This window comes from Lissotriton helveticus, chromosome 10, assembly GCF_964261635.1.
Source record: "Lissotriton helveticus chromosome 10, aLisHel1.1, whole genome shotgun sequence".
NCBI lineage: Eukaryota > Metazoa > Chordata > Amphibia > Caudata > Salamandridae > Lissotriton > Lissotriton helveticus.
The window spans coordinates 1,071,961,173-1,071,976,641 of record NC_136071.1 but is presented as its reverse complement, the minus strand read 5'-3'; the positions used below and the strand labels follow the sequence as shown (position 1 = coordinate 1,071,976,641).

Below are 15,469 nucleotides of genomic sequence, written 5' to 3'. Positions count from 1 at the left end.
CAAGGTCTAAAATATTAGGCGCAGGATTCATTTCATCTACCTTGGAAGAATAAAAGGCTGAGGCCCAGGTTACAAGTTAGTCAGATTTTTCCAACCTGTTTGTGCAAGGATTGGAATTCCAGGTTGGTGGGATTTATCTCATCGGGTAATTACTGAGTGTGTCAAATATCTAACACTTCATTAAATGTTGGCAGATCAAATCAGCTAATCATCACACCTGATCAATAATGTGCCACAGGCAAGTTATCCGGTGCAATAAATAACAACTTCATTCAAAAAACTCGCTCGTAATGATGGCCTTCTTTAGGGCCTGGATTCGAACCTGTAACCTTCAGAGTACATAAATACCTCAGCAATAGGCATAGTAGTCCATTGGGTTATCTTTTAAACAAATGGTAAAGGCTTCTGATCAACCAACTTTAGCTCCATAAAAGTACCGATGAAAACAAGCCCTGCAATACCGCTATAAAATGAGCAACACAAGCGAGTGTTTCTTTCGTCTGAAGAAAATAGTTTTTGATGATCAAACCTGATGCTCTTGTACTATACCTTCGTTGACTGTTTGAAGCTTCAGCAAGACCCCGCAGTCGTGTTCCACCTGGCTGATTTCCGAGCAAGGAATGGGCACCGTGCTTTCAATGTTCAGTCTGTACTCTCTTCCATCTTCGGAAATACTAAACAATTCAGGGACCAACTTAAAAAAAAAAAACAGTTGAAGGAAAATGCAACATCTGTTTTCTTGGATGACAAGTTGAAGAATCAATAACACGAAACTGCACATGCAAAATCACTCATTTGACTGCTGATTTGTGTATTTTGCACACTCATGAAAATGAATGTTCTGAACATTACAAAATATGCTTCAGACTGTGATGTTGGCAGAGGGACTTTCAGACAGTAGAACCACTTTTGCTCTTCCAAACGTTTGGTTTACAGAAGAAGTGGAAGCTATTGAGCTTCCCTGATTACCAGATATCGATAGTTGTATCTCCATTATAAGTTTGAAATCTTGCATTAAAAATGAAACAACATATTTTAGCTTGAATATGGAGTCCTGGTGGCAACCAAAAGTGGTCTTGGAGGGGACACTGACAGGAACACCCTGAATTTGACAAATTTCAAAAGAAAAGTACTATTCTTGAAGTGAAAGGCTCATGCAATTAGTAAGATGCAAATGCTACCCCTTCAGAATGAAAGCAATACTGTGGGTTTTTTAATAAATAACCTCCAGAGAAAAGAACGGTTTTATGTAATGGCAATAGTAGAACAATCCGGAAACAATTCTATCTCAGCATAAAAGAAAACTGAGGTATAGAAATCACCGGAAGAAAACAAAAGAAACCTAAGATTAAAAGGCCCTGTGTTTTTATGAAACAATATATACTTTTGTAGAAATTCCACAATACTGGTGTTTGACTAAGGGCTCTATTCTTCCATCGTAGACCCAGCTGACACAAATCTTTCACAAATGTGGTACACAATTAACAAGATGATTTCACCATCATGTGAGACTTTTTTGGAAGCTTATCTGAGAATAATCGTTTTACCTTGACACCAGCAAAGAATTCATTGCTTTCTATACTCCGACTCAGAAATTCTGGCTGTTCCAGGAAAAAGCTGGAACAACTGCAAAAAATCTGTAAAACAAAAAGTAAATAATCAACAATTAAAAATTGTTAGGTTCTCGTGGCTTCAATTGCATTTCATTTTTTTCTTTAGCAAAAAAGGTGTAATTTAAGATTTTTCTAATTGGTTTCAATTAAACAACACCTGTGTGTGCATATGCGTGTCATTCACACTGACATTTTGAAATGAGTTGGCAACCTTAGGTAAGGTTGTCTGTAAATTGCAATACAATAAACATAATGGGGGCAAGAAAAATAGATTCAAGAATTAAAAAGTAAAAGGATCAAAGATTAAAATAAAAAAAACCTTCTAGCAATGTACCATCTATGAATGAGTGTAGAAATCTTTTAATAAACAGATAGGGCATCTGAGCAGAGCTCTGGCTACCAGGACTCATTCATTTACAAATTAAGCACTTATCAGCACTTGACTCAACATTTTATAATCTTACCCTGCCTAAACATGTGGCATAGTGTTTCATGTGTGGTGGCCGTCCCACTCCCCCAGACACAGGGAGCAGGAGCGAGACCACTGCCATTGGGAACCCAGAGATTGCTTCGTGAACCCCTTTTCTCTTTGTTGAGGGGATGGGAGGGAGGTATGACACCGATCCCCTATCTCCTTTGGGGAGGCGCAGTGGCATAACAAAGGACCTTGCAGTCCCCGCGGTGCGGATGGCCCCTGAGCTCAGGGCCCCACCCCACCCCCTCTGGCACGGTTAGGTGCCTGGCCAGAGAGCTTCGGACTGACTCCAGATCGTGGGGGGCCCACTGCATGTACTTTGCAGGGGGGGTTCCTCACGTTTTGTTACGCCACTGGGGAGACAGTTACCTTCAAGTCCAACCAAAGATGTGGGAAGGAACCATCCCCGCCCCCTTTGATTTGCATCACTCCAGCTAGGTTCGTGATATATAATACCAACACACACTTTTTTGGGGGATTCCAAAGTATTTTATAATTTTTTTATACACAGGTACATTAGCATTTCTGTTACAGGGTTTAGCAAAACTTAGCTTGTGTTGAAGTAAAGTCAGGTACTTTGGTATACATGTTTAGCTAATCCCCTCTTATTGACTTGCTAGGAAATTAGGCAAAGGATGATAGAAAGAGAGAGAATAGGAAAGAAAGGGTGAAGAGAGGATACAAGAAAGGTTCTATAGCGGTGAGACTAATTTGAGTTTATAGCCCTGTGTCAAAGCCGATACCCCACTGGTAACAACTTCCTTGGAAAAAGGCAGTCATTTATTTTTTTAGATGGAAAAGTTTCTAACAGCACTTAAAGCTTAATTTGTCTACAAACACGTTTAACACGATCAGTATTTATAACTAAAGCGCCAAGAATAACAAATCTGTGGTATACATCGTGACCTTCAAGTATGTGTGTAAAGGGAATCCCAGACTGCTATTTTAACCAACCAAGTCTGCTTTCTGGGTCAAACGGAGTTTAACGGGTCATTACAACATGAAAGTAAACTGAAATATTATGACGAGCAATAATCTGGCGCTGAGCTCAAAGACTGCCCATGTGTAGAACGGGTATCATGAACAATTTATGAGGTTCGCAGCATGAACAAGGTATCATTTTTACTTGCATATTAGGCTACGTTGAAAAGAAAATTGCTTCCCATGTTATCATTCAGTGCAGCCATGTGTTTAAACAATTGATATGGTTACAATTAAGCTTATTATGTGCTCGTGATTTCTGTATTACACGTTTACACAAGGCTTTTCAAAGAAAAAAGATCTGTTTTTTTATTGGCCATTTATAAGCCAGGCCCTTTCGTCTTTCCAATGCCAATGTTATAAATTAGAACACGATACGCCTCTCTATGTAAATGTATGTATGTAAATGTATTGCGACTTATATAGCGCACGTATCACCCGAAGGCATCAAGGCGCTTGCCTTGGGAACCCGTCCTGGCTTTTCCCTGTGAGATAACCCCTACTGGGTATCCCCAGGGTGAAAGCCAGGCATCCCGCAGCGGGTGGGCCGCCGTAGTGGAGATTAAGCAATTATTGCCCAGAGTTGCAGCGTGGGACCCCATGATTAGAATAGGCACCGAGGCGAGAATTATCGAGTCCGTGGACATTTTGGGCTCAGGACCCTGCCGCGTCGGGAATTGAACCCTGGTCCCGGGCCAGACCTCTGCATCAGGGTCTGCCGCTCTAATCAGTGAGCCACACTCCTCCACTATTAAATCTTATATAGTTTCTGATGCAGCCTGAGCTACACAGTGGGGATTTAGGCCCCTGTGCACTGCTTGATATGTATGCTGCTAGCCAGGACAGGGTACAAATGCTACCTCAACTGTACATGAAGGCCCTTATATTGCTGTAGACAATCACCCGCCTGGTACTTATATCACACTTGTAGGGAATACTTGCCAGGTCTGGACTGAGTGCAAAGACTTAACAACTAAACAATTATTCAACGGCACAACAGTTGCAAAATAAACCAAAAATTACAAAGCATAATTTATTATAAATGCACTTTACATAAAGTACTCACTCATACCTGCTTCATTCATATCATCATGCACACAACTCATCCACAAATTTAAAATCACAATATTCAAAAGACAAACAATAATATTCAGAGATAGCTGATGGATTTTTACAGGAGCTAATCAATCTTACTCCATGTATGTTAGAACTGTTCTAAATATTTTGACTACTACAACATTGGGTGGGACTTTGTGGACTAATGCATCCATTGAATTTGAATTTGAATTTAAAACATTTGTAGAGCGCGGCATACACCCTGCGGTTTCTTGGCGCTGTATAGACAAGGTTAGGCAAAACAAAGCTGTGGATGACTGGCCCAAGAAATAACATGAGGCACAGTTTACAGAGAAAATGCTTGTTTAAACAAAAAAGTTTTAAGATCTTTGCGGAAGGAAGGATAATGGGAGGAAAATCGTAAATGGTCGGGGAGGGAATTCCAGAAAGTGGGAGCCAGAGTTGAAAAATTGGCACCTCCCCACTTCTTTCGTTTGTAGCGCGGGATTTGGAGGAGAGATTTGGACGATGATCGGAGCTCTCTGACAGGAGCATATTCATTAATCAAGGAGGAAATGAAAGCGGGAGCAGACCCCTGGCGAGCCTGGAAAATCATACAATCAATTTTAAAAAGGGAGCGCTCCTTGACAGGGAGCCAATGAAGCTCCCTAAGGAGGGGTGTAGAGTGATGAGAACGCGAAAGACCATACACCAATCGTGCCGCTTGGTTCTGAATCAGCTGGAGCTTCCGCAGACTGTATGCAGGGATGCCGTTGTAAAGGGCATTGGCGTAGTCCAGCCGCGAAATCACCAGAGCGGACATGATCAGTTTAAGTGCCAGAGGAGAAAAGAAACGGGAGACAGTGCGAATAGTGCGGAGAGTAAGAAAACAGGAGGAGACAACAGAACTAATTTGTGAGTGTAAGGTGAGTTGGTTATTCACCCTAACACCCAGGGTTTTGACTGTGGAGGAAGGAGTGGGGGAAGGACCAAACGAAGGGGGCCAAAAAAGAGAGTTCCAGGGACTGGAAGATCCACCTGTGAGAACCAACTCGGTTTTGTCCGGGTTCAATTTGAGATGGTTGTGGTTCATCCAGTCCCTGATAAAAATCATAATAGACTGGAAATTAGAAATAGAGTGGGGAGAAGAGGAGAGACTGAAAATGAGCTGGAGGTCATCCGCATAGTTATATACGGTGACCTCCAGCTGCTGGAGAGCAAAGATTAAAGGAGAAATGTATAGGTTGAAGAGTAAAGGAGAAAGTGAGGAACCCTGGGGAACACCACAAGTGACGTGGAGTGGGGCAGTCGTGAAATCCCCCAACCGAACCGCCTGGGTGCGGTCCCTCAGGAAGGACGATAGCCAGACCAGGGCTGAGCCCTCGATTCCCGCTGCTCAGACACGTGAAAGTAAGATGGTATGGTCCACCGTGTCAAAAGCGGCGGAGAGATCGAGGAGCACCAGCGCCTGATGTTTATTCCGGTCCATGCCTTCCGTGAGATTGTCCAGGACCGACACCACAACGGATTCGGTAGAGTGCCTAGGGCGGAAGCCGGCCTGACGAGACGCCAAGCCTCCATTTACCTCTACATGGGTGCTGAGTACCGAGGTGACATGGCGCTCAAGCACCTTCCCCAAGTAGGGCAGTAGGGAAATGGGGCGGTAATTGGCTGGAGTGGACGGGTCAGCGCCGGGCTTCTTTAAAATGGGCACTATTGTAGCTGATTTAAGTGCGGGGATCACAACTCCCTGGGTAAGAGAGCTATTGAGGAAAGTGATTGGGGGCTGGGGGCAGGCAGAGTAAATCTGTTGTAGAATTCGTGCCGGACAGATGTCTGCCGGAGAGCCAGATTTGACTTTAGGCAGCATCTCTAAAAATATTTCTTTGGTGAGGGGAGGAATTGAGGTGAGACGGGACTGAACAGTAGGGGGGAGAGGGTCAACAAAATTAGAAGAGGGAGGGGGGATATTTGCCTTGATAGTTGCAATCTTGTCCAGAAAATAGAAATTTAGTTGGTCACACAGGGCCTGAGTAGGAGGAGATTGGGGTAAGCCCCTGTCCGAGTAGGCTAAATCGTTAACTATGGTGAAAATCTCCCTGGGTTTATTTTCAGCTGAATGAATTTTTGTAGAGAAATACATAGTTTTGGTGGCTAAAATGGCTTTTTTGTACTCTGTTAGCAACGAAGAATATTGGTTTTTCAATAGGGGACAGTAGTTTCTTCTCCACTGCCTCTCGGCTTGTCGTACGGCCAATTTTTGTTCCTTTAAGTCGTCACTGAACCACCTATTAGAGTCCTTGAGCCGTCGAGTAGAAATGCGGCGTAGTGTAGCGACCGAGTCGCAGCTTCCAGCAAGCCAGGTGTTAATAGCAGTGGCTTGTAAATTGGAAGATAGACCTGAGAGATTGGGAGAGGAATTCATAAGCAGGGAGGTCAGTGTGGGGAAATCAACCCGGTTCCAATTCCGCGCCCAGGTGTTTTTGGCGTGTGGAACCTTGATGACGGGGTTGAGGACGAGAGAAAAGGAAATAAGGTCATGATCAGACCAAGAGCAAGGGAATACACACACAGGGGAAACAGAGAGGTTGAGGGACCAAACCTGGTCTAAGGTGTGACCATGGGAGTGTGTGGGGACAAATACATGAGGGACAAAATTCAAGGACTGGAGGGATTCGGTGAATTGTTTAGAGGAGGTGCACTCTAGAGGGTCCGAGGGCCAGTAGTTGAAATCACCTGACACCAGGACAGAGGCATAATTAACCACCAAGTTGGCCAGTAGGTCTTGAAATGCTGGCAGAAACAAAGAAGAAGGCTGGGGTGGGCGATACATTAGAAGACAGGTAATTGGAGGAGAAAAAGAGAAAGAGCGGGCCACAAGGTATTCAGTGGAAAAGATGGGAGGGGATGGTAAAATTTGAACATTATAATTTGAGCGGGCAATTAAAGCTACGCCGCCACCAGTCCTACCCGCTGGGCGGTCGGCGCGTAAGGCGACATAGGAGGGGGGAAGGGCAGCCAAGAGAGCAGGTAAGGAGGAGTCACAAAACCAGGTTTCGGTCAAGAGCAGTAAGTCGGGCTTTTCAGAGTCAAGCAGGACGAACAGCTCGTGATGGTGTTTGACCGCTGACCTGGTGTTGAGCAAAATAATGGATAAAGGAGTGGTGGGAGGAGGGGGGCCAGGCAAAGAAGGGGACGGTAGCAAGCATACAGGGGGGGAGAACAAGGGAGTCAAGGGAGAGGGAGTAAGGCCTAGTGAGGCGATGTGGCAGCGGACTGACTCTGATAGCGGCCAGTGGCCCTGCAGAGTAGTAAGCTCCCCAACAGAGTATGTCAATAGTTGGGCATTACGACGGGGCCCTGGGCCCGGTCGGCCGCGGACGGGCGCAGACGGGCTTGACTTGTGCGCGACTTTGGCGCGAAGTCGGCGCTCCCGCTGCGCTCGTCCGCTGCGCTTGGTCCAGGTCGCCATATATCTCTAATTGCCGTTAACCACTAGACCGCTGACCTGCACGGTGGGGAGGCAGGGCGGAAGTGGTGCAGGACCTGGCCGGAAGTGACGCTCATAGACTGACCCTCCGCTCAAACGGCACACAGCCGGGGCGGACCGGGGTCAAGAGCGAGGAAAACAAGGTAAGTTTGTCTAAAATTTACTTTTAAAAAGCAACCATGATACTTGCATTCAGCATCAACAATTTATTAAGGGGGCTGTTTTAGACCTCATTCACAGGTTCAATTCCCGGCAAGTCCATTCAGCCTTTCATCCTTTCCGAGGCCGATAAAATGAGTACCATTGAGTTGGGTAACAATAAACATCAGTTATTCAGTGCCAGGAGGCCCCTTTGGAGGTGAACGTGCGCTTTACAAATACACGTTATGTTATGCTACTACTGCACTAGTCAGTCTACAGGTAAGCACTGGCTGATTGGAGGTACCTCCAAATTTTAGGCACAGGGTCTTTTCCTTTCTTTTCGCCATAGGATTGGAATCAAGTATACTGTCTTTACATTTATCTCCTTAGTGAAACATGGTCTTTTTCGTGTATATGTACAATATATGTTTTTATGGTATGTTAATTTGATTTTAATGTGATTGTGACTTCTATTGTGTTTTTTAATTGCAAACATTATCGATTTTTAATAAAAATATTTTTCAATATATACTTTACATGTGGCATGGTTACATTCAGAACTGTGTATGACCTAACATATGGGCTGACATTGTCTTTCCTTTGCTGGGAACTTTGAGACCCAGTATCTATACAAATTCTCCACCAAGGGAACCTTTATTTCTACCTGTTTGTGGCACCCTATTCCCCATGCTTGGTAAAAGGGGTCTCTCATTTCTGCATGGTACACGTTCTTAGCAGCAGGCACATTAACCCTCTCCACTACCTTAGGACGAGTCAAAACTTCCGGTCTCTTTCCAGGAAGACAATTAATCACAGGAGCTATCTTGACATTGTAATTGATGCCTGATAATTGTTGGAGGATGGGCAGCAGCAGGTGCTTTTAAAATGTTAATATCTTTGCAAAAATGACGGCCCCACCCAAGCCAGCGCAAGGCGCCGTGGTACCGATCGCAACGCCCTAGAGACAGCCCTGAGAGAGGTGAGTATGCCCGAGGAGAAACCGTAACATAGGAATGCTGGGAGTGGGACGTACCCTGCCCTCACACTCTGGCTCCGCTTCAGGGCAGTGACATGACTTGGGGTCCCTGAAGGACAAGGGTGCACCAGTTCGCATTGGTGGAGCCCCACTGAGTGGGTGGTGATCTGTGCCCCTAGCCCCCTGTGCAGGGAGGCTTGGCACATGGGGACTGCCACTTGCCTGTAGTGCGGGCTGCGACACACTTGCCAATCATAATCCCTTATCTGAGCCCCGGTGCAACCTGTGTAAGTGCCGTGACTAACTTGAATGCCAGCAGAATGACTCTGCACGGATGGCAATGGTATGAAATCCACTTGCACTGCTGAGGCTTTGCTGGAATTGCCTGCCCTCGCCCCTGCCCAATGTTCTGGGCTGCCCTGGCTGGAGGCCCTTGGATGGCGGGGGAGGAAGGGTGCTTTGGCTGATTCTGACAGCTTGTCCAACTTTGTTGGCCCGAATGGGAGCTCCGGGGTGACTCTCTTCGCGCCAAAGAGACATGGTTTGTGGGCCCACCACGTCTCTCTCGAGCCGGCCTGCTGTGGGGCACCCCCTGGGCATGAAATCAGGTGTGCCTGATGGGTGAAACAGTGCTCTTCTCGCCCCCACCCACCAGACACCACATCGGAAGAGCCCCATTGCCTGTTTTTGTCCTCCCCACCAGCACCTGCTTTGAACCACCTGCACGGGGCACTGTTTAAGATCTCTGATGAGCCTGGGCCCATATGCACACAAGGCCTCTGGGTAAAGCATTGAGGCCCTAAAGACTGAGTGTGACCCTGGGTACTATCGCAGAGCTAAGCGTGGGGACCCCTGCTATTCCTAACCCACAGCAGGCTGGAGAAACACTAGGGGTCACCCTCTTCCGGACAGGTTGGGTTTTGGTCGATTCAGCTGCACCCTATGAACTCTACACAGGGTGCTCCACCAATCCGGGGGAAACGATGAGGTATCAACCCTGCCTTTGCCTACCAAGGGCTCTGCGGCTGCAGGCAGCACCCATCATAGATGATACTTATTGGATCCAGTCTTCTATTTGGCATTTGGGCTCAAACAGTGGGGCCTGGCACCTGAATGAACACCCAAATGTAGCCCCTGTGGTGGCCTCCTGTCCTCCCTTGGGAGCCCCTGGACTGACCCCTTAAGTGACATCTACAGCAAGAGGGCACTTCACTCCACCTGCACCAGACATCGGCAATGACCCCACTCCTGTGTTTCTGCATCCTCAAACCCGTGAGGTCGACATTGTAGTAAAAGCATCTTTAGCGCAACCTCTCTCTCTGCTTCACCCAGAGTTACCAAGTAAGGTAGAAGGAATGCAGCTGTTGAGCCTGGGTCCTGGGACCCCAAAAACCTCTAGTCTGCAAGGGGAGACCACAATTCAACCATCAAGTGACCGATTGCCAGCTCCTGTGGCGCCAGTTCTCAGTGAATGACAGTTCGAAGTTACCTCTGCGCCCAGACTCCTCGAGCAAGGTAAAAGTGAACTGGCTGCTGAACCTTGGTCCTGAGACCCAAAAGACCTCTACCCTGTAAGGGTGAGAAGTAATTTAATGGAGAAGTTGCCATTTGTCACAAGAGTTTTTTTCCCCATTGACTGCAATGTTAAAAGCCCCGAAATAAACCCAATGACAGTTCAGAAGTTCCCTTTACACTCGGGGTTCCCGAACAGAGTACAAGTAAGTTGACTGTGAAAACCAGGTTGTGGGCCCCCAAAAGGCCTCTACCTCGGGAAGGTAAAAAGTACCTCCACCCCTAAGTGACCATTTGTCACTAGCAGCATTTCCCATTGACCACAATGCTAAATGTTTGAAGTATTTAATGCATTTATTTTCTAATGTTTAGGAAATTCATAATTCCGGTTATATGTATGATACAAAGTTTGTTTTGGTCTCTAAATGTAAATACAAATAAGCTTTATTTTTATGAATTGGTGTACAATTTCTTTAGAGCCGTCTCAGTACGTATGCACCAAAATGGTTCTGTAAAATACTTTACACATGTTCCTCCAGTAATGCCCGACTGCTCTTTGCCACAGTACCAGGTCTAAGCTAAGGATTATTGTTGTTGAATCATAGGATTATCTCTGTGTATTGTGAGTATATTGCATGGTAAAGCCTCCCAGCCATACCATATAATATTCCACCTTGCAACAATAGCCCAGAGTCTAAGGAGTTAATGTTAGTGGTATCCCTCAAAAGCATGATATCCTTGGACTGTCTTGGCACATGCAAGAAGTATTTTTCCAGTGCTGGTCTAAGTGCTGATTTTATCATGAAAATTCCTCACTGAGGAAAACCTGTGGTTTTGTATTGCTGCTTTTTTCCAAGAGTGGATAAGTTGCATGAAATTGGCCATATGAGATGATTTTTTTTTAACTGAAAATTCATTGCCTTTACTTATTACGACTCTTTATGCAAGGATGTTAAATTGGTGCTCAGTGGCCACCACAGATCAGATATCTGGCATGAAAGGTCCGAACTAGAGGGAGCCTAAGTAATGTACCAATTGAAACAAGGGGTGTTCCCAGTAGGCTCCTGCCTAGCACTTGGTGCTAAATGATTCAGTGTTTCTAGGCTTGCTCAAAATATGCTCATTAGACGTTAACAGCTTGGAATGGTGCAACACTCTTGTAAAATCACGTTTCTGGGAGGAATCTGGGGATTACCTATATTAGCATCACACAAGGGATCAAGCTTCCTTAACAGAAAATGCATATGTTGGCTTTAGAAGCATGAAGACAATAGTAAAGCGTAGATATGAATCAGGTCAAACTCAAAGAAATTTAGGTACATTTAATTAAAATTTAAGTATTGAAATTTTACTAAAATGATAAAAATCAGTTAAGGGGATCAGAAATAAAAATAAAAAAAACTTACAGAAACAATTATTGAAAACCTAAAAGTCATTTACATCTTATAAGATATGATAAGTCAGAATCTAAGACCTTTTTGTGGTTAATACGGTGAAGCAAGGAAGGGTTGGGTGAGTGTTGTAGCTTGCTTCGGTTTTACCTTCAGACTTTTCAAAGCTCAAAATCCGTCAGAGATACAAGCCTAGATGCTGTAGCTAAACAGGGCTTCATGACGTTGAATGCCTCCTTTTCATAGGCCTGTGAAAGCATACAACTTTGAGGAACAAGTATTACAAAAAGATTGAGACAGTGACCAGTGAAGTTGTATTTTTGGGTAGTTCTTGCACCTTATCCCGCTGCTCTGGAAGTCCAATCCAAAATGTGAGTTCCTTTGGGTCCTATTGATTTTCTCTGTCTGTTTGGTGTCTTCTGTTCCTTGGTACTTCACTTTCTTTCCAGACCTGGCTAAAGTAGTCCACAGAAGTAAGCAAATCAGGGTAGGTCCAAAATTCCCTTTGCCCTTATTGGATTCAAGAACCGTTTATCCGGTCACTAAAAATAGATCTTAGAAGCAGACATTCAAAAGAGAACAGAAGTCCATAACGTCACTGTCCTCCTCCACAAAGGCAGAGTCCCTCTTGCTATTCTTCGCTGTTACAAGCAGACGTCTAGATTCAAACCAGACCTGGATGAAAATTTAATTATGCTGCATATGTGTAGTTTAGGAAATTGCGCGTCTTAGGCAAAATTATGCCCCTTCCGCCACTGTGTGTAAATATGTGGCATTTGTGATTAAATGGCATGTTTATGTGTAAGATGCAATTTGCAGTATTTCGTGGTAAAAATTTACAATAAACTGAGTTAAAGTTTCATACCTCCTGGCTTTCTATCTCTTATGTTGTTCTTGGAGGAAGGTACCATATTATGAGGTGTGCTAAATTCAGACGCAAGTCCCTTTTGTGGGTAACCCGGTGAAGCAAGGAAAGGTTGATGAGTGGTCAAATATGTCCAGGTCAACAATTTTACCTTTTGGCTTAGAAACATTTTCAGATTTCAAAATCCTTCGGAGATGCAAGGCAATCACTATGCTTGCGGTGGTCCCTAGTTTCATAAGAACTCTCTACAGTATTCTCCTTTTGATGATGGGCTAAGTATGACAATGCCTTTCTTTGAAGGGTTGACTTGGCAAATATACTCTTTTACCAAGTTGTTGCCAAACACAGGGCAGTGCTGATCAGTCATTATTCTTTTGTTGTGTGCTCTTTCATCATTGCCCCTTGTCCTGGTTGATAGTAGGCTTTCAGTGAGAAGCACTGTGTTACAGAAACCCATACTGTCTGGAACACAATTAATTGGCCTGGGAGATCATGCCTCATACACCTCTCCTTTGAAGTCAGAAGCTAATTTAAATTCCCAACAGGAAGCCTGAACAAACAACCCCACTGATTAGAATGGTGTTAACAATAGTTCTAAAAATACATTTTGACATTTCTCTTAAAAAGTCAAAGCTCGACAAAAACATCAGATTTCATTAGTTAGTTAAACGTCGCAAGCATTATGATTTTATTGTGTTCTAGGCAGACCTGTGGAAATGTGCTTTATATAGACTTTTCAGCTATTCAGATGTAAAAAGTTACAACTTCTGTTTTAACAGAGTCTTTGAATTATGCACTCTAGAACAAATTCAATAATGTTAAATCTGGACATTTTCCAACTTGAAGACTTATAGACATATTTCTTGTTGATTTAGCCAGATTTATTAATAAAAAATAAAAAATATTAAACCAGCATTTTAAAATTGAGGTTTCCTGCAGTGTTAAAAGATATTTATATATATATTTTTAAGTTGTTGATGAAAAGCACCGCTGCACTACCACTGGGTGTTTGGCATGTATGCCAGTTGCACAGCCCCTGTGAATAATTACCATGGACTTACATAATAAGTCAATATATATGTACATGTTTTCTAACTGGCTACCACACGCAAGTCAGAGAATGGCTAGCTGTCTCTGACTGCCCAGAAGTCCAAAATGTTATGTAGCTAGGAATCTAGGTCCATACACTCGCCACAGTACATTAATTATAACTTACCCCTCCCCAATGTACTTCCTATACCCTTGGATATTACCCAAGTTACAACATTTGAAATTATTGCAGTAAATAAAACACTTATGACATCAGAAATGATATTATTCCCCTGAACACAGTGCATGGTACAGTGACAAATTATAGTTAATACAGTGTGGGGAATTAGGTGACAAGACTATGTACTGACGTGTGCGAGTGATATTAATTAAAAGGTTGTGCGTAAGTATAAATGTGAGTTGTATGTATGACATAGTAATATCAAAGCGGAACTTGAATTATGATGTCAAAAGATTAACTATAAGTTATAAATGTGCTATACTTGTGTAGTTTAAGGTGTGTTTGGTACAAATAATGAAGAAATACATGCGTTAGTGGTGCATAAATCATAAAATTAAGAGATAAGTATAACTGTAGAATTTCTAATGCTTCTGGAGCTTACTTTGCATTTGTATACCAAACCTAAATAACGTTTTTCTAACCATAAATGACGAGTAACCTTTGGTTTAATTTGTGAATAGAGTTGTATTAATTAAAATTATAGTTAGGTATGCTAAGATGAACTTAGCTTAAGTTAAAAAAAAACATTAAAATTCACTGAAAAAAACCAACCTTTTTAATTAACCAGTTGCACTTTACGGAGCAATTAGTAAGTATAACTTGAAACCTCACCATACACTACTTATGACCTCACATATTATATCACTAATGACATGTTAAATTACATTATTGATGACATCACTGGTGACATCGCAAATTACATTAGTGATGACATCAGCAATAACACTATATTCAAATACAGCATGGAGTTGTTGCAGGCCTGATTCACAAAGGTAAACATACACTTTTGTGCAAGTTTACTATGTTTTTGGTATTCACAAGCAACTAGTTTCTTTTTACTAATAGTGGTTTTACAACTGTGGAGACTCTGCAGTCAGGGTGGAGATCTCTGCATATAAAAAAGATATATATTTAGAGATATGTGTTTGTGGGTGGGGAGTGTAACTGGACACCAAGTATGCAATGCTGTTTTATCATGTGCAGTAATTATAAACAAATGTATTCAACTATAAATGGAAGCAGTGAATGTAGTGGGGAATGACCTTTTTCACTTAAAGGAAATCAGCACAACACATTAATGGATGTTTATAATTGCTATGTGAAGTCGAGACAACTATGTCATATTTTGTAGTGATATCTTTATACTAGGCTACTACATCCACAGCATACTGCGGAGCAAAGGGATTCAATGTGATTTTGCACTGTGTAGTATTTTCATTGAGCTAGGGTGTTAGTAGATTTGAAGAATGGGGAAGAAGGTGGAATTATGAACATGCCTTCACACTGGGGTTCACATGAAGGCATACTAAACAAAATGCCAATTTAACATTTTTATTAAAGCACATAGGGCTTGTTGAAAGAGCAACAACCACAATTACTGTCAGGGTGAAACCCAAGTAAACCCCATATTAACCGGTGCTAAACCCTATGGTAGTTTGGCACACAAAGAAGTCAGGATTAACTTAAAGGCAATGTGTAAAGTAAAAGTATTTATGCAGTACTTCAAATAGTAATAAAGTGAAAACACCACACAAGAAAAATATCACACCAATTAAAAAAAATAGAGTAAAATGTCATCAACTATTTGACACCAAAATAAAAAAATTCCATCAGGAGAATCGAACATATGTCATTTTTAAAGATTTGGGTGAAATAAGTGATAAAACCACAAAGCACCAACTGTGGTTATCTGGTCACA

General features: G+C 43.0%; 1 protein-coding gene across 1 annotated transcript in view; it reads right to left on the bottom strand.

The window, feature by feature from the left end:
* VWDE (von Willebrand factor D and EGF domains) overlaps positions 1-15,469 on the bottom strand; it is a 402,281-nt gene that overhangs the window by 191,328 nt on the left and 195,484 nt on the right. The window contains exons 6-7 of the mRNA XM_078662843.1: positions 1,548-1,637; positions 550-694 (exon numbers count right to left, since the gene is read on the bottom strand). Of these exons, the coding sequence (XP_078518969.1) occupies positions 550-694; positions 1,548-1,637 (235 nt within the window). The remainder of the gene's footprint in view (positions 1-549; positions 695-1,547; positions 1,638-15,469) is intronic.